The 27,311-nt window shown below is 49.8% G+C and overlaps 1 protein-coding gene across 4 annotated transcripts; it reads left to right on the forward strand.

Moving 5' to 3' along the window:
- Positions 1-2,450: 2,450 nt before the first annotated feature.
- Zap70 (zeta chain of T cell receptor associated protein kinase 70) lies at positions 2,451-24,116 on the forward strand. Of its 4 annotated transcripts, none has more exons than XM_020177765.2 (13): positions 2,451-2,576; positions 11,442-11,891; positions 12,592-12,752; positions 18,188-18,326; positions 18,422-18,503; positions 18,580-18,626; positions 18,816-18,867; positions 19,607-19,799; positions 20,346-20,552; positions 22,280-22,472; positions 22,555-22,695; positions 22,792-22,904; positions 23,662-24,116. In XM_020177765.2, the coding sequence occupies exons 2-13, from the start codon at positions 11,490-11,492 to the stop codon at positions 23,783-23,785; spliced, it is 1,854 nt and encodes a 617-aa protein (XP_020033354.1). In that variant the 5' UTR covers positions 2,451-2,576; positions 11,442-11,489; the 3' UTR covers positions 23,786-24,116. The 4 variants fall into 4 exon arrangements, with proteins under 4 accessions (XP_020033354.1, XP_073906392.1, XP_073906394.1 ...); XM_074050291.1 differs by lacking the exon at positions 2,451-2,576 and adding an exon at positions 2,609-2,891; XM_074050293.1 differs by lacking the exons at positions 2,451-2,576; positions 11,442-11,891 and adding an exon at positions 11,981-12,133.
- Positions 24,117-27,311: the final 3,195 nt, after the last annotated feature.

A 27,311-nucleotide genomic window follows, 5' to 3' on the forward strand; every position in this document is an offset into this window, starting at 1 on the left:
CCTCTGGAGGGCTCATGACAACACCATGGGTACACTTGAACTTGCAGTTACTAGCACTGCAGAAATTGGGAAATGAGGGACCATGTTGTGAGGATGGCAGTCAGCCCCGTGAAGCAGGTACTATTGTCACCCCTGCTTCCCAAATGAGGAAACCAAGGCCAAGTAACTTACTCTAGATCCCCCAGCAGTTAGTGGCAGAACCAGAAAAGAACAAGAAAGTGAAATGCCCTATTTGTCTGACCACCCAGGGGGAAGGCAGTAAGCTTCAGTGTGTGCAAGTTTACCCAGGAGGATCTGTTGGGGATGGCTGAGCTCTGGAAGACTGGAGCCTCCATAGGCTCCAAATGTGTTCCCTTCACTGTGGAGCCAAACCTGGCCTACTTATCTTCAGACGACATGGACACAGAGTCCCACCCTTGCCCAGTCTGAGGATCTGGAAGGCTTCCTAGTGGAAGCCAATTGAATCAGAGACCCAGAACGTGAGTGGTAACAAGGCAGTTGAAGAGAGCTCAGGCGGGGTTGCTGCGTGGGCAGAGACCTGGAGGCGTGAGGGCAAGCCAACAATTTCTTCCGAGGTTCTTTGCATTTCTAGAGTATTTACCCGAACCACTGTCCCAGGCCAATTTCCATCCGTTGGCGCTTTCCTCTGAACATTGAAAATACACATCCACCTCCCTCCATGCTGGTGGAACAGACCAGCTTATCTGCAGACCAATCTCACTTATCTGCAGCACATCTCAGCAAGGCCCACACAGACATTGCTTCTTCACACTTTCCAGTTTCGGGATGTGGCGTCTGGGACAGGAAGGGGGTTAGAAGGTTCCTGAGCTGGTGGTTTCAGAGGTTGGGAGTGCCCTGCAGAGGGCCTGGAGACCCCAGACACTGAAAGCCTCAGCCCACCTAGAAGCCCCAACCCCAAGTGTCCCAAAAGCTGCTGCACCGTGATGCCCGCAAGAGACCTGCTCAGCTCCCAGTTTCCTGGGAGTCCACTCTCTCCCTCCAAGATATTTTACACCCAATGTTTTCTCCTCTTGTGTCCATCAGTGCTTGAGCCGTGGGGACAATCCTGCTGGGACGCTTGCCATCTGTTATTTGTCTTTCTGGTCTTCACTTACCTTGTCTGGAATATTGGGTTATTAATTGTAAAGTGCTTGCAACATCGAATGGCACATCCTAGTTGCTACTATTGTTATTGAGGTTTTGTTATTCTCATGCTGTGATTTTTTCCTCTTTTCAGTCTGCTGAATATTCTTCTCTCATTACTCCAAGAAAAAGGTACCCAGCAAGCATGAAGAGACATTCTGCACCTGGAGTTGCATGGTGTTTGTAGAGAAAGGGAGCTTTGGACAAAAACAGCCTCCTGCAATCTATGCAGAGGAAAAGGATCCTAGCCTGGAGCACCTTCTGGATGGGGAACTTAAGCAGCCAGATCACAGCTGAGACCTGGGGAGGAGGTCTCTGAGGAAGCAGACCTGGGTGGGACATGAAGGGACTTTCAGGCAATTTGGCAGCTGAGCCCAAGGACTCAGGAAAGACAGGTTCTTAGGGGTCTCAACAGTGGCCTAGGCCATCCATGGCAGGGTGCTGAAGACCTTCTACAGAATCCATGAGGCAAGGAGGTGATGAGGGGTAGAGGTCCTCAGAGACCTTAACCAGTAAGGGCATGGATATGAGGTGTGGCTTCTGGACCAGGATGGAGGGATGCCATCATGGTGGGCAAGTATGAGAGAATGGAGGAGGGGAGGATTAGGAAGAGGCTGTGGCCTGAGGGGCAGGTGGTCATCAGCCAAAAGTGACCATCCTTGGTGGGGCCAGGCTGGGTCGTGTGGGCACTGGGGGACACCCTGTCTCCTTTGGAATCTGACTTCTCCCAGCAAACTTCCCTGACACCTGGGATGCACTGGGACTCCTCTGGGTGCAACGGCATTCAGCCTCGGTCTCCCCGAGGACTCAGCTGCACACTCCTCCCCCACAGTCTGATGGCAGAGATGGAGGTCATTGCCATCACCACGCCTGGCATACAGGAGGAGCTCTGAAACTTCGGGTACAGCCTCACTCAGTGGGCTTCTCCTCCCTCCAGCTTTAACCTGTCCCTGAAATAGATAAATCGCCCCTCCTTGGGAAGGGAAAGGAGGGGTTTCCAGTTTCCAGTGGGTCCTGGGGAATTCCCTCCTTCCTTTTGCCCCACCCCCATTCCAGCACACTCAGTTCCCCTCTTCTCTCCCCCTCTGGGTTGGGGGCTGCTGTCGACATCATCTTTCTCACATGACCCCTGCCTACAGCAACTTTCATCTCCCTTTTACGTCTCCCCACCCCACACCATTGGGGGCAGACACTGTGTGGGGTCCCGGAAGTTCCCTCTACCCTCCCAGGAGCATGTGGCCTGTGATTTTCCTTGAACACAGCACTTTGTCACTTTGACATACACTTCAAACACAGTCCTCCTTCCTGTCTTCACATCAAGGAAATAGGCTGAGTTGCAGAGAAGTCTGCTGGTGAGAGAGCCCAAGAGACATCAGGCCTTCCCGCCAGGCCCTACCCTACGTGGGCCTCAGCGCTGTCACTGAGGCATTCAGGTGAGTGGGCATATTCACAACTTCAACCCATATTCTGTCACCATGGCCACCCAAAGGGGACTCTGGAGCAGAAGAGGGTGAACATTCCCCCCGCCCAGGTGTGAACCCTGGCAGGAAGTGACTTGCTTACACTTGCTGTGTGTGTGAAGAAGGCGGGTGTCCGCAGAGGCTCAAAGACTGGAACTCAGTTACAGGGAAACCCAAGTTCACTTCTTGGACATCAAATATTCATCTAGAGCCAGCTCTGTCTTGGTGTTGGGGCCAAAGATTCCACAGGTGGCCTGCTTGCCTGGACATCCACTTGCACATCCCCAGGTGAGTCCAGCTCAGATGGACAGCACAGCTGCTAGCCCTGGGGTGGCCTGTCTATGGAGAAGGATAGAGTATCAGCCAAGAGCCTGGAGGCTGCTGGGGAGGAACAGTATGGCTATAGGGCTGCACTGGGTGGTGTCTGCTTAGAAAAGGAAGCAGACATGGCTTGTGGCCACTCTGGGGAAAACAGCAACCCCCCCCAGAGGGTCAGCAGTATGGTAGTGTCCAGGGAACACAGAGATGTCTGCTTGGTTTCTGGCCTTCTCCTGGGTCCTATTGGGGCTGCATCCATGGCTTCAGGAAGCAGAGAAACCTCCAGAGAAAGAAAATATGTACTCTGGGCCCCAGGCCCTGGGAATGTAAGGGTGGCATTGACTTTGAACTTGAGCAACAAAATGCAATGAGGAGGCCCAGGGCAAGGGCAGGTTCAAACCACTTATTGGCAAGCACAGATTAAAGGGGGACTCAAAGAGGTAAAGAAGTCAACCACTTGGTTTCTGCTTGACCATTGTGTGTCCTGTCTGAGCCTCAATTTATGCATGTGTTAAATGCAGATACAAATATTGTCAGCTAGAAGGTGCATATCGTGACTGTGGAGTAAGGCTAGGAAAGGAGTCTCCAACAGAAGAGTCTTAGCGGGAAGGAACAGGAGTTTGTACGTCTTACTCTTGTCTTGGCTAGGGAAGTGACCATATAGTAGGTGCTTAATAAAGCCTTGCTGATGGATTAGGGCCCGGAAGTCCCAGGACGGAAGGTACGACTCATGAAATTTCTTGTGCCTAATCCAGAGCTGCTTCTTCCTTTCCCACCTGTCCTCCAGCCTCACCCATGCAGCCCTGGCAGGGACCCTGGGCAGGTAGACAGGCTAGAAGGTGCTAAAGTACAGAGCCAGGGGTCTTGGATTCAAGTTCTGACTCTGCCACTTGCCTGCTATGTGACTTTAGGCAAGTCACTGTACCTCTCTGTGCCTCATAATCCATATTTACAAATCCTTCCTTTTGGGCTTCTCTTGAGGATTAAGTGAGGGAACACATCCCAAGTGCCTGGCACATAAAAAGTGTTCTATAAAGCATCTTGCTATGATCCTAATTACTATTACTAGCTCTGCTATGTCAGGCTGTGCACTCCTGTGCTCACTCCACCTTTCCCTGCCTTTTCCCCTGTCCATTTTATTATTCTGGAGGCTGAGATCCAGACAGGGAGAGCTTTTTGTGGAATCACACAGCTCTTAAGACCCAAGCAGTGGAGGTTTATTGGAGGGGACTGACCTAGAAGCAGGGGGTAGAGGGACATTGTTCAGCCAATTAACACACCCATGCAGAGTGCTGGATTTGGGGACCTGTCCCCAACCTCCGAATAGTCCAGCTCTAGGCTTTGACAATCAAGGGCAGCTCAAAGAGCAGTGAAACTGGGCCAACTACAGAGGATAGGGATATGAAGCCCCTAGTTACCCAGTGCAGAGCTGTGGGCTCTGCTCTCTGAATGAACCTTTGCAAGTGAGGTTAGTGTCAGTGCTGCTTCAGAGAGGCCCAGGGTCAATTCCTGACTGCCATGTGGAGGCCCCATGATTCTGAACACAACATTCACTTGTCTGAGCCACAGTTTCCTAGCTGGGAGTGGAGACAAAAGCTCCCACATACTAAGTTGTGCTCAGGATTAGGTTAAGTGGAGATGCTCATGAAAGGTGTGATGTAGCCTGCCACACAGCTGCTGGTGTTGACACTGTTTGGCAACCATTTCTTAGCAAGGGACACAGAAGAGAGCTGAACAGCTGGGGGCTCTGCGTTGGAGTCCAGCTTGGTCAGGGACAAAGGAGTCACAGATGTGATGATTCACAGCCATCAGGGCCTTAATGTGGGAATCCTGGGAACCCCAAGAAGGTGCCTGACCTATCCTGGGGAGGGAGGGTGGGAGTCATGAAACATCTAAGAGGAGGGGAGGGTTGAGAGGCCTGAAGCACATGACCAGGAGAGGCAGCTATGGAGAGGTCCCCTGTACTGGTCCTGTCCTCTGGCACCATGAGTGCACAAAGCCTTCAGGCCAGTCTGTGGGTCCAGGTGAACTCAGAAATGTCTCCACCATCACAGGGGATGGCATTCCTCATTAGGTCCCCAGTGTGAGCAGCTTCTGCCCACCACAAACATCTATCAGTCACCTACCGTGAGCCTTGCTAATAGAGGCCGGAAAAACACAAAGTCTGCACTGTCAGAATGCTTTTCCCTCTAGCAGGGGACAGAGATAATATGTCAACATGTTGATTCATGTGTGTCCTGTTTTAGGTAATGAAGAACAATGAGTTGGGCAGGGAGGAGAGACGAGGAGAGGCTGTCAGGGAAGGCACGTTGGAGGAGGAGGCATTTATGCAGAAACCAGACTAAAATGCAGAGCACTGAGAGTAAGTGTCTAGGAAGAGGGAACCGGAAGTGCAAAGGCCCTGAGGTTGAACCATGCTCCCTCCACCCACCAGCTGCCAAGAGACCTGAGCAAGTAACCTAAGGAGGCCTACATGGCTGGAGGAGAGTGAGTGAGTTCAAGAGGTCATGACACATCATGCAGGGCCTTGAGAACCTCTGTGAACTGTTATCCCAAGTGAGGTGGGAGCCCTATGGGCTTCAGGCAGAGTGGGATGTGACAGCACGAAGGGAGAACCAGGCCCTGTGCTTGGTGCTTTGAGTCCCTGCAAACCTCTCCCCCAGTGTTGGTCACCTTCACTGCCCCATTTTCAGAGTGGTCAGGTGAGCTTAGCTCACTGCCCAGGACCACACTGCCACTCTGTGGTAGATCCATGCCCATGTTTAGAATCTGCTCCTGTGTTAGACAAAGCATACAAAGGAGCCTGTCACCTTCCAAGGCATGTTCAATAAATCTAAATGCTGTCACTGTGGCTTATCATGTTAACAAAATGGCACTTTGCTGGGTAGCAAATACCTGTGCTACGTCTTGGACACTGAGAAGCCAGTATCCCTGGGAATGTTACTGTCTCTGGCTGAGGATGGCACATGGAGCCCTTAGGTCTCCTGCCAGGACCAGTCCAATCAGTTCTTCCCTGTTTGTCAAGGGTGCCTCAGCCTCCCTGTGGGGTCTTACCATGGGCACTGATATGAACTTTTGATGCTCAGAGTATGTTCCATGGAACAGTAGACCTTGACAGCTGTGTTAACTACAAAAAGCCAGAAAGTTCCTTCCACATAGGCCATCTCAGGGCCTTTAATGTGCTCTCCCCAGCCCATGAAAGTACATTTGACCACTTGGCCCTTTCTCCCTTTGAAGTTTGGGATATCAAGTCTGTCTCCAACAGGTACGACTTAACGCAGATGTTACTCAAATAGGACAACTGACTGGTGGAACTTCAGGCAACTCTGTCCTGCTGAGGATCAAAAGTTTCCTCATCCCTCTGGCTTGTGTTATGAGAACAAGGTTAGGGTCCCATGGCTGTCTCTGGGCCATCCGGCAGCCTGTAAACTCTGGCAAGGACAAATGAGGACCTCAAAGCTGTGAGCTCAAGAAAAGGCAGTAGGGGACTGGCCAGGGGGGCAAGGTGAGGTCTGGGGTATGAACATGCCAACGGTGGTCCAGCCCAGTGCATTTGATTCCATGGTCCTGAATCTCAAGCCATGCTGAGAGGCTGCAGACGGGCCCAGCTCTTGTGAGAGCAGCAGATCCATGCCTGCCTGGCCTGCAGAGGGAGAACAGCGTGAAGACCTGCTCCAGTGTCTTGTCCCTGGCCCTTCTGCCTCCTGTCCTCTTCCACTGCCTTCTTCAGCATCGCTGGTCATGGGGTCCCTGGGGGACTTGGTCCCTGTGTTTCACCAATAAGGATGATCCAAAAGGCCAGAGAGGGAAGCGGATGCAGAAGCTGGGCAGGGGTAATGGTTTTTATTGCTATTGTCACCATGGTTGTCATTCGCACCAGGATAAGAAGATGAGACAAAGCTGAGATCCACAGGCAAGCCCATGACTCTGGGCCACTTTAGCCTTGGATGTGAGGTGCCAATTTCAGCTGTGGCCCTAGACTGGCTCTCAAAGGCCAGTCTCCCCCATCTTCTGTTGTGCTCTAACCTGCTTTCAGCTACCCAGGCTGCACCTGTGGCCACTGTGGGGCGGGGCTTCTCAAACTGTGCTTCCTGCCACAGCTTCCTGCCCAGAGACCAGCCTTGCTATCCACCCCTCCCCACAGTTCCCAGACAAGCCCTTACCTTGTTGCCTCAAGCTCTGGGGGCAGTTCCAGGAGACTTCCAGGAAGGGCTGACTAGATTTGGGAAATGGAGAAAAGGGAGAAGAGAGAAGGCATGCTAAATGGAGGGCTCTGTGTGGATAAAAGTATGAAAGTGAATTTGAAGGAAGGCAAATAACACGGCCCAAGAAGAGGAGGGGGCAGAGCAGTTTAGATTCAATGAGGGAGGCATAGGGAAATGCAACAGTTCTCTAGCAACCATGGCCTTAAGGAAGAATTGCCTGGGAGCAGCTTGCTAATCCTAGATGTTACTTAGGCCAAGTGGAAACTGACTAAGGTTCAGCCAACCACAGGTACCAAGTGAGTTCTATCTGGATCTCAGGTTGTATTAATAGAAACACTTGGTGGAGATCATAGTGGTGGTGGTTGATGCTGGCAACACAAACCAATGTCAGGCCTGAGATCTGGGTTGGGGGAGGGGTGTGTGTGGCAGCATGTGTAGCTATAATAGACAGGGTAGCCAGTTAAGGAGAGAAGGGTGGGTGGGGATGTGGGGGGCAGGAGAGAGAGCAGGAAGAATCAGAGCAGGAGGCAAATCAGGACTTTGCTAAGGAACAGAGATCTGTGAGGTCCAAGCAGGAAGGAAGGGTCATGGTGTCATCACTTGGGGAACCCAGCATTGAGGAGGGCACCACTGATGGTGGCATCAGTGCTGGGGAGCAGCTGAGGGAGGGTGGCACAGGCTTGGAAGCTGGAGGAGAGGTGGTGTGGGGGTCAGGGAAGTGGAGACAGCAGTGTAGATGGCTCTTAATAACTTTTCCTGTTTCAGTTATTATTTTTTGTGCACAACATTGTCATACTTCCAGGTCCTTTCCCCCTTATTAAAAAAAATAGATATAATTTACATACATACATAAAATTTATATACAATTCTAGTGAAAATTTGCTTTGTTAAATGCACAGGGGATTACTAGACCTCCATCAAGACGTAGACTGTCAGCTCCAATGTCCCCTAACCCTCACCAATTTGTCCTCCATCCTGCAGGTCAGATGGACCTTGGTTCACAGCCCAAGGCTCTGGCTGGCTGTGCTCACTCAGGAAGTGCCCTTTGAGAGGCCTCCAGATGACTATGTGCATTCGTATTTCAGTCCATTTTACTGCTGAGTAGCACTCTTTGTAGGCAGGTGGTACCACACTGTACCTCTCCAGCTGGTTAGAAATGTTTGCATTTCCTAATTTTTGGCAGTTATGAATAGAACTATAATAAATATCTCTGTATAGGTTTTTCTCAGTGTGTTAGTTTCCATTTCTCTAAGGTCAATACCTAGAAGTCTTCACAATGCATTTAAACATTATTTTTTAAACATTCTTTAAAAAGCTTTCCCTTTTTTTTTTCTTTATTTTTTGAGACAGGCAGCCCAGACTTGCCTCAAATTCTTGATCCTCCTGCCTCAGCCTCCTGAGTGCTGGCATTACAAGGCATGATACACCACACCCAGCTAAAAAACACTCTTTTTAAACACTCTTCTCCAGGTGGGGACATAGTTTCATCCCCATTTTGCTCATGGGCAGTCTTGCCTGTAACTGTTGGAACATCCGGGACCCATTCAAGTCTGGCCCTCTCAATCTCCAGCAACAGAGCATCCAGCTGTCCTGACCCAGACCTCTCCTAACTCCCATTCAAGGGTCTTTCTCTGGCTCCAGAGCCCATCGTTCATGTCCCTGCACACCAAGGCAGAGGCAGCCTTTCTCAATCCACAAAAGCTTTGCTTTATACTCTGCTCACATTTGCATAACTAAAAAGGGCATCACCCCAACACAATTTATACCCAGGTAGCTTTGCTGGGCACACCTTAGAGAAAGAACCAGTAACTGTTATCAGGAACCAAGATTTTCAATACTCTATAAAAACTTACAAGTCTATGGAAAATGAAGTGAATTGTACTCCTGATATCCAGCCCTAGATCCTGTAATTCACATTTTTCTATATTTATCATAGAAGTTGGTTATGTTGGCAATAATGGCGCCAATGGGTTTCAGTTCTTACTGCACCCTTAACTTCTGTTTTCCAGGATCACGGTCCTGCCTCCCAGGGTCACAGTCCTGCCTCAAGTCTAGCTTGAACCCTCCTTCTGCCCCAACCTCCAATCAGCATGAACCATAAGATCCTAACCAATCAGATCATGCTGAGTCTCACTGAGGGGTATTTAAGCCCCTGCCCTTCCTGCCTCTCTCTCTCTTGGCTCTCTCTGCTCTCTCCCTCTCCCACTCAGCAATAAAGAATCTCTTGGCCAGATCACTCCTCTCCACATGCTCATTTTGGGGCCCACATTTCCTTACAGGTTATTATTCACAGATTCCATATTTGTGATCACACACTTGCTAAAACTTACTTGTTATCCTCAAACCAGTACGGTGTTTTTTGGTTATCTGCAGATGAACACAGAATGGAAAATCCTTGAGTCACTGATCATGTCCCACTGAGGTTGAGCAATGTGGACTCTGCCTCCTCATTTCACTGTCATACTGGAAATAAGTGCCTTTCTTCTCTTCTTTCTTTCCTCCTCTTTTTTTTTTCCCCCACTGTGCTGGGGATCAAACCCAGGGCCTTGTTCACAGCTAGGCAAGCACCGTACTAAAGAAATACCTTTTTCACTGTCTATTTGGTGCCACATTCCTTGAGACTTTGTGCTTTTTGTGGGTGATTTTACTGTTTAAATGGCGCCAAGCACAGTGCCGAAGTGTCACATAGTGTGGCCGAGTGGGAAAAGGTGGCTGTGATGTGCCTAATGGAAGAACATGGTGCAGAGAAGTTTACAGTGCTGCTGGCCATCAGTTCAGTGTTAACGAATCAACAATACATGTTAACAAAGCTGGGGTTTTGCAAGGGGAGGGCGGTGTTCTGGAGAAGAAACCTAGGGTCTTCTGCATGCTCAGCAATTGCTCTACCACTGAGCTACATCCCCAGCCTAACAACCTGTCTTAAAACATACATACACATAAAACTGTTACATATTATCACTGGATGAAAATGTGAGAGTCTGCAGGAACCTGAATCCTATTTACTCTAGGGTCAGCGGTTCACTATTTGCTAATTCAGTGTTTTCAGTGATTTTCTAGAACTATTGTGAATAACAAGAATTGACTGCATCTATTTACTTAAGTGTCCATCCCCCTCTATCCTTCCATTTAACCGAGATTATACTTTGGATGTCTTTCGAAATAAATTGCTGCATCAGGATGGTCACAGCCTAAACATTCTGCATGCAGATCATTAAGAAGGGCCCAATATTTTATTGGGCTTTATGGGAAGAGGAGCAAATACAATATACTGAACACATTTTAAGTATACACTTTGAGGGTTTCTTTTTTTTTTAATGGTACTTGAGCTTGAACTCAGGGCTTTTCGCCTCCAGCACACTGAGTTTTGATTAATTCAGACACCTGTGTAACCTAATTCCTACCAAGACGTAGGACATCACTATCACTTCAGGAAGTTTAAGGTAATCAATATTAAGTTATTTGACTTACCAGATTATCTCTCTATTCCTCCTCCCTCAATCACACATCTCATCTTAATGGCTGTATGACCGTTTACATTAGAGTTAATCTGTAATATATTTAACCAATCCCCTTATGGATGGATATCCAGGTTAGCTTGTGCTTTGTAAAAATTGTCAAGGAAGGCAGAAGGGCAGAGCAAGGGGGAATTGTTGAGGCTTGAGGGAAAGTCAGTGGAAGGGAGGAGCAAGCTGATGGAATAAGTTTCCTTTAATAAGCAAAGCTTGTTGAGCTTCAGGGCTCTTGAATTTGCTGCTGTGCTAGCTCCCCTCACCCCCACCCTTCACATTTGGCTTTTTGCAAAGCTGTCTCCTCATCCTTCTGATCTTGGCTCAAGTGCGACCTTGTCAGAGAAGGAGACCAAACTAGCAATAGGAACCTCTCCTCTCCTGACACAACTCTATTTCCTTTCCTAATCCTGCCTTCAATCTTTAATGATTATGTTGGTTCTCTTTGTTTACTGCACCCCCTCCTTACAGTGTTATCTCCAGGAGGTCAGGAAGGATCACATCTGCCTTAAGCATCTATAGCCTCCACACCTAGCTTGAAACACAGTAAGAATTCAACACATGTCTGGGAAAGGAATGGATGACTTCAGCTGCTGTGGCATAGGGAGCAGTTGTGGGTGCCTAAACGCTCTGCGCAGCTCTGTGAAAAGTCAGGGGCGGAGTAGGGACTCCCGATCTGTGTCCAGCAAGCTGCGGTGTCCTCTCCATAGGTTGCAGCATCTCTCCTGCTATCTCCCGGCCCGACAGATCGGGCTCAGGAAGGGCAATGCAGCCCCTTATGTGCTTCCATCTCTCCTCCGAACCCACAGGATCTGGCGAAGCGCAGAGGCGCGCATCCTGCGCGGGACACGGAGGCCATGCCGGACCCCGCGGCGCACCTGCCCTTCTTCTATGGCAGCATCTCGCGAGCTGAGGCCGAGGAGCACCTGAAGCTGGCGGGCATGGCCGACGGGCTGTTCCTGCTGCGCCAGTGCCTGCGCTCGCTGGGCGGCTACGTGCTGTCGCTGGTGTACAACGTGCGCTTCCACCACTTCTCCATCGAGCGCCAGCTCAATGGCACCTACGCCATCGCAGGCGGGAAGGCGCACTGTGGTCCGGCCGAGCTCTGCGAGTTCTACTCGCTGGACCCTGACGGACTGCCCTGCAACCTGCGCAAGCCTTGCAACCGGCCATCGGGCCTCGAGCCACAGCCCGGAGTCTTCGACAACCTGCGCGACGCAATGGTGCGTGACTACGTGCGCCAGACGTGGAAGCTGGAGGTGAGACCGCGCCCGAGGGGCGGGGCCTGGGGCCTACGGGGTGGGATCGGGGAGGGGTCGCTGGGGCTTTGGAGGATTGGGGTGTCCAAGCTTAGGGGGCTGGGGACGCGGACAAAGAGGGACCTTCTTCGCCTGCCTGCGCGATGCTCCGAGACGCGGGATTTGGAAGCGAAAAAGTTGAGGCCCTGGTTGGGAGCAAGACCTAGGAAGAAGCTCTGGAGTGGCCTGAGCATTGCTAAGATGTACGACTATGCCAGACTGGAAGGTGGAGGCTTGCTCTGGGCCTGGAGGATTTCCAGATTTCTTAGACAGGGGGCTCGGCCCCACAGGACTATGCCTGGGGTGGGGCTGTGCCCTGGGTAGGGCGGCAAATGGGGACAGTGGGCTGTAATATTTCACAGCCTTCACTATCCCAGAGCGTGCATCTACCTGCATCTGATCTTCAAGCTGGAGAAGTGCTAGGGGTTAGGCTGGAAGGTGGGGCCCAGGCATGATGCCTCCCTGGGTGGGTGAGGAAGGAGACCTTGGAGATGGAGGAGGTCATCCTCAACAACCTATGTGATGCACAAAACCCTGGGTGGGGGGATAGTCTTATGGAATGGGCAATTGGGGGCTAAGGGGGTGGCCCAGGAGATGGAAACAATTTCCAGTGACATTGTACTTGACCACACCTACAGTCCTCCTACCCCTCCTTCCCTAGGGCGACGCCCTGGAGCAGGCAATCATCAGCCAGGCCCCGCAGGTGGAGAAACTCATAGCTACCACAGCCCATGAGAGGATGCCCTGGTACCACAGCAGCCTGACACGCGAGGAGGCGGAGCGCAAACTCTACTCTGGAGCACAGACTGACGGCAAGTTCCTGTATGTGGGGCCTGCGGTAAAGGGAGGGACTTATTGGCTGGGATCCCAAGGGTTGGTGGGCAGACCTGAGTGTGCAGGTCGACCTTGAGGGTGTGACTCTACACACGTGGGCAAAGGGACTTTTATTCGGCAAAGTCCTGGCAATGAGTAGAAAGCCTCAAAGTTGGTCCACCCGGGATTGAACCTAGCTTCTTCAGTCTATCTGCTGTGGGCCTTGAGCAGGTACAGGTAGCCACACTTCTTTCTGCCTCAATTTCCTTTCCTTTGTTCACAAATATTAACCGAATACCTACTGGCTACCAGACACTGATGACATGACATAAACCAAATAGAAACAAATGACTGTTCTGTTGAGGCAGATAGACCAAAAAACAAAAAGAAAACCCAACAAACAAAATCTAGGCTGTCAGATGGTGGTAAGGGCTTGTGCGAGGGCGTGGGAGGGGTTGTAATGTAAGACTGGGTGATCGGAAGAGGCTTTCCCAAGAAGGTGACTTTAGCATCAAGAACTGAAGGGATATGTGGAAGGGTTGGGAAGTGGTACAGCCCTTGCCTAGTATGGGAGAGAGAGAGAGAGAGAGAGAGAGAGAGAGAAATAGAAAGAGACTAATGGACCCTGGGTTCCATCCCCAGCAACAAATCATAAGACAAAACAGCTTAGAAGAAAGATGGCAGCTTTTTGAAGTGGAAGGTGCTCCAGGCCACAGAATGGCAAGTGCAAAAGTCAGGAGGTATGTGGCTATTGGCTCAGTGTCACCTGTGTGATGGGGTGAGCTGGCCACTGTGCACTCATTATTTAACAGGCTAACATGGGCTCACTCACACAGTGCTGGTTGTAGGACTCCTAAGAACAGAGAGAGAGGAAGGCAAGTTCCAGTGTACAAGAACTTTCCAGGTGTCTGTTTGTGCAATGTTACTGATGTCCTCTTGACACAAGCAAGTCACATGGCCAAAACCAGAGACACTATGGGGAAAGGGCTTACCCTTGGAAGAAGAATTAAGGCAGTTGATTTTGCAAACATCTATCATAGGTTTGGAACACGGGGGTCATCAAGAAAGCGCAGGCATCTCAAACCTGGGTGATTGAGCATTCTTTCCATTTGGACGGTCCACAAACACGTGGAGGGCTCTTTCTTCTGGTACGTGTTGATGGCTGCTCCAGTCACTCCTCCACGTTATCTAGATGCTGCATCACCTGTGCCTGGTGGGATGCTTACAAAGACATTTCCAACATTGGGCAGCACGTCTCCCACTTGCTCATGTCCACTTGCTCATGCTCACATTACCCCACAGTCATCCCAGGTGCCTGAGTGTTGGGGCTCTCTCCATACAGGGAGATGTCACAGTCCTTCTTGCCTCAGCCCATTCTTTCTCCTCTCTGCTTTCTCCTTCATAAATGTAAATTCATCTTTCTTTGATTTTGTAATCTGGGTTTCCTTTGTGGGTTTTCTTTGAAGTCCCTGATGCAACTTTTCATTCCACAAAGCTTTTTCTTCTTCCCTCCTTTCCTCACTTCCACCCTCACTTCCCCATCTTGCATTCACACACCTTGACATACACACAAGGGCACCACCTTTCCAATAGTTTTAAACGTTACGCCAGATTCCCTAAGACATCCTGAAAATATCAAAAGAGTCTGGATGAGAGAAGTTAGTAGTGGGTTGAACAAGTGGGATTCTGAGCCTCTGGCATGGCTTGACTTTTACCTATTTTGTATCGTAAGTTTCTGAGTACAATATTGTTTGACAATTCCACTGCCCAAAGGAAAAGTTTGCGAACGTTTTGCACACACGTAGTTTTGGATGGGCTTTGATTTAGCCAGTCAATTGAGATAAGAGGAATCTCAGGAAAACCAGGACCAAAAGCTTTGGGGATCAAACTGGCTTGAAGTCCTAGAGGCAAATAGGACCAGCTTTTGTGGAAGGACATTGCAGTTAGGGGATTCAGGATCTGGGCACAGTGTCGAGACTGAGACTGACAGTGAGACAAGAAAAACAGTTGAACTGTGACATTATGAAGGTAATGTCAAGAGACCAGGAAAACCTGTGAGGAACCAGACTTAGCGATTTAGGCAAGGCAGGTTTTTGGAAGGAAATAGTTATGGATTCTTCTTGCAGTCCCTATAATCAGTAAGCTTCAGTAACAGAACCCCATATGGGGAAGAGGGAGAGGACATTTCTCATTCTAAGATGAGGATTTAGGGTATGATAGAAAGACTCATGCCACTCGAACCTATAATTAAGACCAAGACCATGCTTACTGTTGACCACAGGTTGAAGTTGCTAAAGAGTAGATGAAAGTACACTGTGTGCTACAAAAGTTTGCTTTGCTTCTTTGTAATTGATGGCATTTTTGTGGTTCTGATTGATTCAACTTGAAAAGGAATTTGATCCCTGGAGAGGGCCTTTAAGAGCACATTGATTTTCTGGATCATGGACCCCTTTGGAAATCCTACTGAAACTTAAGGTCCTTTCATAACCAGGTCACATGGTTGAGCCCCGATTAAATAAATAGAGAATTAGACTCTGTCTATGGATGGGAAGAGAATATATATATTCTACACACACTATAACAAATACTTGAGATAAAACAACTTATAAAGAGAAAAGGATTATTTTGGCTCACAGTTTTAGAGATTGCGGTCCATGATCAGTTGGCCATGTTGCTTTGATCAACAAAGCGGGTTGCTGGGTGTCAGTTGTAGATAGTCACTAGCAGTAGAGTCAGAAGTGAATTTAAATCTTGGCTCTGCCTCTTAACAGCTGTGCTTTAGGCAAGAGATATAATCTTCTTGTGCAGTCTGAAAAAATGGTGATGATGATAATAGTATTTACCCTCTGGGGAATGCTGTGAAGATTAAATGACAAATATGTGAAGAACTTAGAACCAATGTCTTAAAAATAGTAGCTCTTTTTGTTGACATTCTCAGATTCTGTATGCTATTTTGAGAGTGAAAGCATGGTTGATTTCTTAGCCTGTACCTCTAACTGAAGGACAAGTTCAAACTGCGAGGACAGAGAACCACCACTGCATAGTAGACTTTTTGGCAAACTAGAATTTGTGGCAGTGAAATACATATCATGACACCACCAGTGTCACAGCCTGCCTGGTTATTTATCTGGGAATTAGCAGCTGCTCTTTTATGAACTCACATGTCTCTTTCTAAAGAGAGTGCATCCATTAGCCCATGCTATTTAGGAAACCACCCTAAAACATAGTGCTTTACAGCAACAGTTTTTATTCCCTCAGGGCTGAGTTCAGCTGGGTGATTCTTCTGCTGGTTTCTTGAGCTGGTTTATTAGGTTGCTTTGTTTGGAAAAGTGACTGGGGCTAGATGGTCCAGGATGGCTTCACTCAGTCATCTGGCAGGGGCAGGTTGGGGCGTTAGTTCTCCTCTGTAGTTTCTCCAGCAGGCTCGCTTGAACTCATTCCTACAGTGGGTGCAGGGTTGCCAGGAAAAGGGAGTCAGCAGGCCTCCATTCACAGCTGTTTTTCAAGCCTCTGCTTCTGTCATGTTTGTGACTATCATAGTGGCTGAAGCAGGTTATATGATTGATCCTGATTGAGCAGATAAAGAAATAGACTTTGTCTAAGGATGGAAAGAGCTGCATAGTATGTGTGTGTGTGTGTGTGTGTGTGTGTTCTACACACGTTTGCTAGTGTGAGTAGCTTGGTGTTGAGTGTCTGTTGTCTGTTTAAAACTTAAGGTTGTGACCCTTAGGAGGTGTTTTTACTTCTCAAAAGAAGAGAACAAGTCACTAGAGACCATAACTTCCAGGCTAGCCCACTCGTCTAGTTATGAAGGTGATTTAGTATTTGTGCTTCTTAGTTTGTGATTTGGTCCTCTTCCTCACTCTTTGGTACTCTCTCATTACCCCAACCACCACCCTGATTTCCTATCTCTTCAAGTATCCCCAGACTGCTGTTGGCTAGCCTGGGAAACATATCACCCTTCATTACACTGTTGTCTGGGTAATAACACTCTCTGGGAATGGGTGGGATGATCACAGATGCCCCTCTGTACCTCACTCAGGCTCTGTTGTGGTGATATAAGGGATATTTCCCTGTTCTTTGAGTCTAAGGAAAGGCCTGATGACAAGGTAGGACCACACTGTCTGGTTCATTATCATATCCAGGCTCTTAGAGATGCCTGGCATGTGGTTGCCACTCAGTAAATATTTGTCCAGTGAATGAACATCTACAGGTGAGGCCTGCAAGATTACACTTCTGAGGATTCCCACTTATAGGTCACCCCAATGGCTAGTTCCTGCTGCCCACTACTGGCCAGTTCTTTGCAATTCAGAGTAATCCCAAAGATTAGTGGTTAGCCACCTATGTAGACCTTCTATAGCTAGGAGACCCCCCCGCCCCGTGATCAGCTGCCCTCCCTCCTTCATTGAAAATCTATACTGACCTTGTGCCAGTGATACAAACTGTGAGAGACACTGATTGGCTTCAGAATGGGGTTTCATGTGAGGGTGCCAGTGTTTCATGTTCAGTTGGCTTGTGCATGCATACATGTGTGTGTGTGTGTGTGTGTGTGTGTGTGTGTGTGTGCATGTGTCCCTGAGAATGGTGAGGACAGGTGGACAGGTTCTTGCTGCACCAAGGCACCATCTTGAGGGGCTCAATTCCCATCACAGACATGGAAGATTCATATACATATATGAATCTATATATGTATATAATGTGTGTATATATATGTATATATACATTAATTTCTAGCAGAGGGCAGTCAAGGGTCTCACTCTATCAGAGGGTCGCTCTGTTACTATAACTGGTTGATTTATTGTGATGACAGGTGACTTATTCTGATTTGCATAGATGCACAGATGTGAGCTAGTCACAGTTGTATTTATCTGTGTGGGTCTGGGTAGAAACAGCTTTCTCTCTCAAGATAAGTCTACCTGTTGAAGGTTGAGTGTCCCCTTGTGAGTGGCTCTGTGTTCACCATAGATGGCCAAGTGTCCCTCCACAGATGGTCAAGTACATGGCTAAGTGTACCACCTGATAACTGGGTGCCCCTGTGGATGGCTGTCTCCCAGTGGATGGCAAGTGTCTGGTTATGGGCTGCTGAGTATCACCTGTGGAGGGCTAGGTGGCCTCTATGGATGGGTGTTCCCTCCCCCATGGCTGAGCATCCATCATGGGTAGTCAAGTATTCCCCCATGGATAGCCTCTTGTCTGCCCTTGGACAGCTGTGTGTTTCCCTGTGAACCCGTTGCCACTCTTTCTGCCCTCCTCCCCATGTCCTATCTTCAGAAGGTATGGAGCTTGAATGACACCTTGGTTTCCCCAGTCCTTGCTGCCTCTCAGTGAGGCTCCAGAGTGTGGAGTCCAAAGGGTGTGTGTGTGTGTGTGTGTGTGTGTGCACTGAAGCAAAGGAGGTTCCCCCCAGGCGGCTATAGAGGTGACACCCCTCCCTACCCTTCCAGGCTGAGGCCCCGTAAGGAACAGGGCACATACGCACTGTCCATGATCTATGGGAAAACCGTGTACCACTACCTCATCAGCCAGGACAAGGCCGGCAAGTACTGCATTCCCGAGGGGACCAAGTTTGACACACTCTGGCAGGTAGGCCACTGTACTCCCTGTTCTGGGGAGATGCTGTGATGGGTGCTTAGGCTCCCAGGGAGGAGAGGAAGCCCACCTGATGTCCGTCCTTGCAGCTGGTGGAGTACCTGAAGCTGAAGGCCGATGGGCTCATCTATTGCCTGAAAGAGGTCTGCCCCAATAGTGCGAGCACTGCAGGTGAGTGGTGTAGCCAGTGGGGACAGGTGGGCAGGTAGCCTGTGCCACATTCTCACTGTCTCTTCTGCTCCCTCAGGGGCTGCTGCTCCCACACTCCCAGCTCACCCATCCACCTTCACCCAGGTGAGTCAGAATTGGGGAGGGGGCTAGGCAGTTGGCCCTGAGGGGGCTGGCATGGAGAATTCGATTGCTATGGAGGGGAAGAAAGTCTCCCCCAGCACTGCCCTTGGGAGTCCTTGTCGGGTATGGGTCACATGAAGGGCTGGAGCTCCAGCTTGGGTCCAGCTGACTATTGCTGACCATGACCTTTAGCCTCAGAGACGGGTGGACACCCTCAACTCAGATGGATATACCCCCGAGCCAGGTGAGCTAACAGGTGGAGGTGTGGGTGGGGCTCATGCCCAGCTGAGAGCAGGGTTGCTGGTTGGGCTATGGGACTTGGCAAGGGAAGATGAGGCCAGACCTGCATGGCTGATATGGCTTGCCCCTGTACACACACATGCTCACACCCATCATGTTTGCTTGTGTACATGTATATCCCAGAATGTGCTGACACAGGAGGACACCTGGCCATCAGGGGCTTCCCATGCACAAACACTCATTCATGGCATGAGTACTATGTGGCAGTTGCATTCCCTGGTGCAGGTGCTCACGTGTTTCATGTGTGGTGCAGACCTGTTCACATGCGTGCATGGAGAAGGGCACATGTGGTTACACTGCACCCAGATGCTTGCCTTCACTGGTGTCATAAACATGGCTGTGAGGTACATACATAGACATGCACAGGCCCAGCACAGGTGTACCCATGTGAATGCATGCTGGATGGCACCCTGATGGTGACATGTGGCTACTGATGTGCATGCCTCTAGAATATACATGGCTTTGCAGGGGACCCACAGGGGCAAACAGGAGCATATGTATGTGAATACCATGTGCACTCACATGCCTGTGCATATGCTGGAGGGGTACATCCTTGTCTGGGGTCTGTGACTTGAGGGTTTGAGGCTTTCCTGCTCTTTTGGCCCCCCATTCCTTTTCCTGGCCCTGATTTGGGAGTGTATGATTGTGTGTGTGTGTGTGTGTGTGTGTGTGTGTGTGTGTAGCACGTCTAGCATCTCCAGACAAGCCACGGCCAATGCCCATGGATACAAGTGTGTATGAGAGTCCCTACAGTGACCCTGAGGAGCTCAAGGACAAGAAGCTCTTCCTGAAGCGTGAGAACCTCCTTGTGGCTGATATTGAACTCGGCTGTGGCAACTTTGGCTCAGTGCGCCAGGGTGTCTACCGCATGCGCAAGTATGGCTGCCCCTGTTGTGGGGTACCACTATGTGGGGATGGTGGGATCTGGGGCGTCTGTCTGTTTCATGTCAGTTTGCCTGGAAAGCAGAGTCTGGGGCAGAACACTGCATGCTGGAGGATTACCTAGAAAGCTTGGGGTCACCCGAGAGGGAATGAGACACAGACCTGAGCCAGGGAGAGCTTGGGCCAGCTGAGTTGGGACAGAGGCCTTGGCCCAGCCCAGGGAAGCTGCAGAGGGGCCCCTTTGTCCTCCTGCATTATTGGACAGGTTATTGGACAGGCTGTCCCTGGGAAGGGTGTCACTTTGGCTGAGGCACGTCTTTTCAGCTGACTATTGCTGACCATGGGCAAAAGCCTGGCTATAAACTTACTTCAGCTGATGCTCCTGGCACTTGGAGGGAGTGGGTGCCTTGGTTCTGATTAGAGTGGCAAGCCAGAGCATCCACCACCAGACTCAGGGCAAAAGAGACAGGTGGGGAGGGGATGTACCCAGCTCCCGCACGGCTCACACACGCACCTCCCTCGCGGCCGTGCACTGGGCAGGAAGCAGATTGACGTGGCCATCAAAGTCCTGAAGCACAGCACAGAGAAGGCAGACAAGGATGAGATGATGCGTGAGGCACAGATCATGCACCAGCTGGACAACCCCTACATCGTACGGCTCATCGGGGTGTGCAAGGCCGAGGCGCTCATGCTCGTCATGGAGATGGCAGGTGGTGGGCCCCTGCACAAATTCCTGCTTGGAAAGAAGTAAGTCTGGGTGGGCAAGGGCCAGCCAGGACAAAGTGCACATACTCACTAACGCTTGTGTGTATGCGGGAATGTGCACACATGGGTGCTCACCACCCTTGGCCCCACACACTCATTTTTACATCTTCATAGACACCCCCACTCCTGCGGCAGAGATGCTAATCCCATTGCCCTGTGTGTACCATGTGGGATAACAGGCTCTACCTCGGGCTCTCTTGAATTACATGAGTTGATGCTTAGACAGCTCCTGGCCCTGTGAGCAAGAGCTTTCTAAATATCAGCTCTGTCACTGCCGCCAGATTCTCTGGGCCAAATTCATTACCTGTGGGAAACTGCTGATGGCCAATTGACTGTGACATAAAGCAGGGAGCAGAAAACCAGTCCACAGCTTACCGCATGTTACCGTTTGATATTTTTAAAGAGTTAAAAATCAAACAGCAGCAATAACAAAACAAAGACTATGTGACAGAGACCTTATGTGGCTAGCAAAGGCTGAAATACTTACTGTCTGGCCCTTTCCTGAAAAATTTTGCAATTTCATATTTTTTTCTTCTTGATTTTTTTAATCTCTTAAGTTTTACAATCTCATTTATGTTCCATCACTCCCCAAACTCTCATCCCCACTCACAAATATAAGGCTGTGTACTCACCAAGGTATGTTTGTGCTAATCCACAGGCACACATACCTTCACAGTGTGTCCTGGTCACACATTCAGTCACAGGTACACAGGTATTTATTGGGTGGGTTTTGGTGACAGTAACTATTATTGCTATTGCCATAGCAATAAAAGAGCAAAGACTCCTGGTCTGTATCATGGTAGGAGAATTGGGGCAGTCACTAACAATCATGATAAAATATTGAGTATGTTGGAAGATAGGGCATGCAGAAACAAGAGCTTGGGCTGGCCAAGGAGGCTGGAAGTGTCAGGATGCAGATGAGGCTTGAGTAAACTGAAGGAGGTTGCTTAGCACAGATCTAGGGGAAGAGCATTCCAGGCAAGAGCCTGTCCTGTGCAAAGGTCCTGAGGTGGGCCAAGCCTGGTATGATGGAGGAACAGTGGGAAGGGAGTGATACAGGAAGAGTGGTGATGGGGAAGATGGTGCCTGGCCTTGGGGGCTGTAGGAGGACTTGGACTTTTACTCTGAGTGAGGTGGGAGCCCTGGGAGGCTGTGAACTGACTCAGGTGCAAGGAATGGGTAAGGAGGGAGCCCCAAGGCCTGAGCAAAGCCGGGCCAGTGATGAGGAGGGCTGGGTAGGGTGGCAGAAGCAGAGGTGGGAGGAAGTAGGAGGATTCTGGAGAGATTTGGAGGCAACCAGTGTTTGCTGCTGGATTGGATATGGGAGAAGAAAGAGCTGAGGGCAGGGCCTTGGAAGGACAGAGCTTCTGGAAGAGATGTGTATGTGTGTGTATGCATGCATGTGCTTAGGTGTGAACACTTAGCAGCTCAATTTTGACTGTATTATCTTTGAGAAGCCTGTGAGACACCTCAGGGGAGCAGTGATGGCAATACATAAAGCCTCCAGACTGGATGAGGGCAAAGGTTTTGTGGTTTTGTTCATAGCTGTGTAACCCAGCCCCATGCTTGGCACACAGAAGGTGCTCAATAAGTGCCTTTTGAACACATGGTGATCCAGTGCCTGCTCAGCTAGGTCAGAGATATGGGCTTTGCACCCTGGAACTTAGACTGCCGTCTGTTGGCTGACTCTGCCTTCCCATCCACCCCAGGGAGGAGGTCCCCGTGAGCAATGTGGCAGAGCTGCTGCACCAAGTGTCCATGGGGATGAAGTACCTCGAGGAGAAGAACTTTGTGCACCGCGACCTGGCGGCCCGCAATGTCCTGCTGGTCAACAGGCACTACGCCAAGATCAGTGACTTTGGTCTTTCCAAGGCGCTAGGTGCTGATGACAGCTACTACACGGTGAGCCCCTTCTAGGGTGGGTGGGGTTGGTGGGAAGAGGGTCTCAGAGCCCTGTCCTAGCAGTGTATCCCTCTTCCCCCAGGCCCGCTCAGCAGGGAAGTGGCCTCTAAAGTGGTATGCGCCTGAGTGCATCAACTTCCGCAAGTTCTCCAGTCGCAGTGATGTCTGGAGCTATGGGGTGACCATGTGGGAGGCTTTCTCCTATGGTCAGAAGCCCTACAAGGCAGGCGTGGGCAGAGGCAGCGGTGGTGGGCTGGGGAGGGGAGGCAGGGTGAGGGGCTCTGGTTATTCACGCATGCCCTTGACCCTGTTTGAGCAGAAGATGAAAGGCCCCGAGGTCTTGGACTTCATCAAGCAGGGCAAGCGGATGGAGTGCCCACCAGAGTGTCCACCTGAAATGTACGCACTCATGAGCGACTGCTGGATCTACAAGTGAGTGCCTGGGTGGGAAGGGACCAGGCCAAGCCATTCCCTGGGCCTGGGGCAACAAGTCTTAAGGCCCAATCAGTTAGTGTCATTGTAACTCTATCCAGTGTCATCCCACCCAAAGACTCTTATCAGGTTCACAGCCATTCCCATGCTTGGTACATTTAGTCTACCTGCATCCATGCTCAGCTTACAACAAGATCTTGTTGCAATCCAACAGACAGGAATGGATCTGTCCATCCTGCTTCAACACGTGTCAATTCGGCTTCCATCAGGATACACCCAATACACCAAACCCAAAACCCAGAAAGCCAATGCCTAGCACCACAAACACTGCACATGGATGTCCCATACTTAGTGAACACTCCAACCTTCTGCTCGATTCTGAGTCACATCTTACACCCATATAAACCTCTGCCTAGCTCGCAAATGTCCCGGCCCTTGGCACATGCCCAGTACCTCTGCATTCGATCTCCCACTCCCCTGATCAGTGGCTGTCACTCAATTCCCTAAGTCCCTCCCATCACCTCTCTGCATGTGGTTGTCTCAAAGTCCTGTATGTTACTAGTGCCACTTGTGTTAAGTAGTTTGGCAATATCTGGGTATAGGGCAACATACCCTATACCCAGGAGGCCTTGGTCACCCAATATTCCACCCCCATCAGCCCTGCTGCTTTGCAGAGCCCTGAAAGTCCACCACAGTCAAGTCCTGTGCACACCCAGCCTCCCCTAAGCTGGATTCTGGGTCTACCCTGTGCCCACAGGTGGGAGGACCGTCCGGACTTCCTGACAGTGGAACAGCGCATGCGGTCCTATTACTACAGCCTGGCGAGCAAGGCAGAGGGCCCCTCACAATGTGGACAGGGAGTGGAGGCTGCGAGTGTCTGAGGTCCAGCCTGTCCTGAGCCGGTGTACCCCCACTCAGCCTTTTCTTCTTTGTTCTCTGCCCATCCTGGGACTGCAGCCTGGCTGAGACTGGCTGGTCTATGGTAGGGGGCACTTGAGGCCTCAGGCCCACAGCCCCCTAGAATCCACACCTGATGCCCTGGCCTTTGGGCTGGGGGAGGAGGGGACGAGGGGTGGTTTTGTGCAGACTGGTCCTGGGCTGAGGGGGCATTGCTCACAAGGACCCTCCTTCTTCTGAGCTCTGGGGAAAGCCTAGGAGTCCTCCAGAGACCAACTTCAATCGGTCCACTTCAATAAACTCCACTTCTCCCTTCTTGAGCACCCTCATCTTTTCTAGCAAGACCTGGAGTCTGGAGAAGGGAGTGGGGGCAGCAGGGGGGTCTTTGGAAGGCACTGGTGGGAAGGGCCTGAGTGGTTTTTTTGTGTGGCCCAAGCCTGGATGTGACCCCTGGGGAGGCCAGACTGGTTTTCCCACTTATCCACTTGCCCTAGAAATGTCTTCCTTTGAGTGAGGTGCTGGTTCAGAGTGGGAAACAGGTCATGAAGTTCTGGGGACCCAGGACTGTGCACACCGCCAGGCCTCTGCTTCCCTGTCTGCGCGGATTGCAGCAGCGCGTGTGCTCATGATGGCTGCACATGAGGACCACCTAGAGCGGTTTTAACACACTCAGGCTCTGCCCCAACCAGATGCAACACATTGGTGCATTTTCATGTCTCTTGAGGTGGTTCTGTGGTGTGGTGAGCCCCTACTCAACTGCTCCACCTTCCTCCCTGAGCCCAAACAGTCACAGCTGATGTCCCAAGTGTCAGCTCAGTCCTGCGCAGGTGAACAGTCCCCAAGCCTTGCTGCCTTGATTTTCCCACATGGGAAATCGGGGTGAAATGGAGTTAGGACTCTGCATTTCTTTTTCCAACACAGCCCTCAGCTGTGATTGACTCCATAGCCTCATTCTCTTGGCCAGAGCTAGTGGTTCAGGGAAGGTATGTAACCCACTCAGAACCAATGGGAAGGGAGGAAGGTCTGCTAGGTATTCTGGGAAGGCAAACTTTCTTTTTTATTTGTGGTGTGAACCCAGGAGCTCTGGAAGGCCTGAGGCCATTTTGTGGGAGTGATAAGGGAGGACCGGGAGCTTGCAGCCCAGGTGGGTGGCTGCAGAGAGGAGATTCAGAGGCTTGGTGACATGTGAGTACGTTGTCAAACTAGGAAATTGACACTGAGACAATTGTTAGCTTTGGTACAGATCTTTTTCTGATTTCACAATTTACTGTCGAGTTTTAATAATTTAAATGTAAGCTTAAGTTAGCATATTTTATTACTTTTCCTTTAATGAAATTTGTATTCTCAATGGTAGTTAATTTAGTGATCCCAGTGATAGAGTCAAAGGTGAATGACTCAGCTAAGAGCGATTATTTAGAAAGTTTGTAATGGTTGAGAGTCTCCAACCCTTGCCAGAAGCTAATCTTCCTGTGATTAGATTCAAAACAAAGACAGCACAGTAATCATAAAGATAAAGATGTGAACTTGAATTACTTCAGCTCTGTCGCTCTATCTGACCAGTTGGAGAGTTCTTGTGTTTAAAATTTGAAACAAGCCAGGCGTGGATGTTACATGCCTGTAATCCCAGCACTCAGGAGGCTGAGGCAAGAGGATCAACAGTTCAAGGCCAGCCTGGACTACACAGTGAGACTTTGCCTCAAAAGAAATTAAAACAGTACTGCCTTGAGAAGAATAAGAGAATGTCTTCATCAGTAAATGCACAAATTACCTTATACACAAACAGTATCGCTGAATTAGAATAACATTAAAATGTAAGCATTGTTTCCTAATTGGTTTAAAACTAATAAGTAAATAATGGAAAATTTTATCAATTGTATGATTTAGTGTCTTCCTAAGTTGTGTCCTTTGCAATTATTTCAGTTTTATTAAAATTCATTTGTTACTGGACAGTAACAAATATGTAAACTATATAAGACAGCATATATATTTTGACTTTCATTTCTTTTATAGAAATTATATTATTGGTTTCATTTCATTATTGTTGCTGAAAATATTAGTTTATGGAAGGAGGTTTTGAAAGACCATTCTGTGTCAAAACGCTTATTTGGCTCACAATAAATTCTATGAAAAAGATACAGTTCCAAACAAGTACCACAAGGTGTCACTGTTCCCCAAGCTGAGGCCAGCTCAGTTTCTGCGGCAGCCCCTCATTTGTCCTCTTTAAGGACCATGCGGGCGCTCAACCCCAGGCTTCTTCATGATCTTCCGGCCCCCACTCACGTCCCCTGCGATTGTCACTGAAGGACTACTTGCAGAATCTTTCCTACCAGCAGCTCTAAGTTCTCCACTCTCTCCTAGGTTCTCCAAGTATCTGTGTTGACTCTTGCCTCTGTGTTTATTGTTGCCTCTAGCTGAAATGCGTTTCATCCACATTTTGTTGATGTCCACTAGGAAAACTTATATTGTGCTCACAGATTTAGCACCCATTTCCCTTGGGGAAAGTTACTTAATCTTTCAGCGCCTGTCTCTTTTGATGAGTTGGCTGGAAAGAGAAGGTAAATCCAGGTCAAGGAATTAGACCTCTGAAAGGTACTGGGGAGTAATTGAAGGTGTTTGAGCAGGAAGAGTGTCCTAGGATGTAAAGAGAGGAAGGTCTCTGGTTTCCTCTTCCCTCTGTTTGACTGGGGCTTCAGCTTTGGGCACCCTCTATGGGTCCCCACTAGCTGGACCACAGGGGCTTCCTGTTCTCTGTACCCTCCTGTTTGTTCCTTGAGGAACTCTGCTGAACCAGCCAATGGCACCTGATCTGGGAAAACACCAGAGTGGGGGTGGGGGAAAATTGGTCTACTCCTGGAGGAGAAGCCATAAGGTGCAGGCCAGAGGCCAGGTGTGTTACCTTCATAAAATGTTGCAAGGGCCATGCATGGTGGTGCGTGGCTGTAATCCCAGATACTCAAGAGGCAGAGATCAGGAGTATCAAGGTTCAAGATCTGCCCTGGGGGAAAAGTTAACAAGATGCCAACTTAATAAGCCATCCATGGTAGCCTGGGCCTGTGATCCCAGCTATGTGGGAGGCATAGATAGGAATATCGCTGTCTGAGGCCAACCCCAGGCAAAAATGCAAGACCCTACCTGAAAACTAAAGCTAAGAAGGCTGGGGGTGTGACTCAAGTGGTACAGTACCTAGAACTCAAGATCCTGAGTTCAAACCCCAGTACCATGAAAAAAAAAATGTGTGGCCACCCAAGAGGCAGATGTGACTCACATGGGGTTCTCTGGGAGGCAGTGATGGGAAGGAAGGCCTGCAGGAGGATGCAGCTGATCTCCCAGCATTCAGGAGGAGGGGGTCCTCCCAGGCCAGACACTCAGCACTGTCTTCCCAACTTTCAGCCCCTCTACCACATGGGCTCGGTCCCCCATCCCTCCACCTCTTTCCCTTTCTAGTGCCATTTCTTTTCTCAGTCCTCTTTGGTCTCTTGCAGCTTCTCCCCTCTGTCTCTTCTCCCTGTC

Source organism: Castor canadensis, chromosome 12, assembly GCF_047511655.1.
Source record: "Castor canadensis chromosome 12, mCasCan1.hap1v2, whole genome shotgun sequence".
Taxonomy (NCBI): domain Eukaryota; kingdom Metazoa; phylum Chordata; class Mammalia; order Rodentia; family Castoridae; genus Castor; species Castor canadensis.

What these genes read in the sequence shown, in the direction of transcription:
- Zap70 (XM_020177765.2), top strand. Translation starts at nt 11,490, where the DNA reads ATGCCGGACCCCGCGGCGCACCTGCCCTTCTTCTATGGCAGCATCTCG. An exon ending in ACCCATCCACCTTCACCCAG is followed by an intron (nt 18,627 to 18,815) that starts GTGAGTCAGAAT and finishes CATGACCTTTAG; the next exon opens with CCTCAGAGACGGGTGGACAC. An exon ending in AGCGACTGCTGGATCTACAA is followed by an intron (nt 22,905 to 23,661) that starts GTGAGTGCCTGG and finishes CTGTGCCCACAG; the next exon opens with GTGGGAGGACCGTCCGGACT.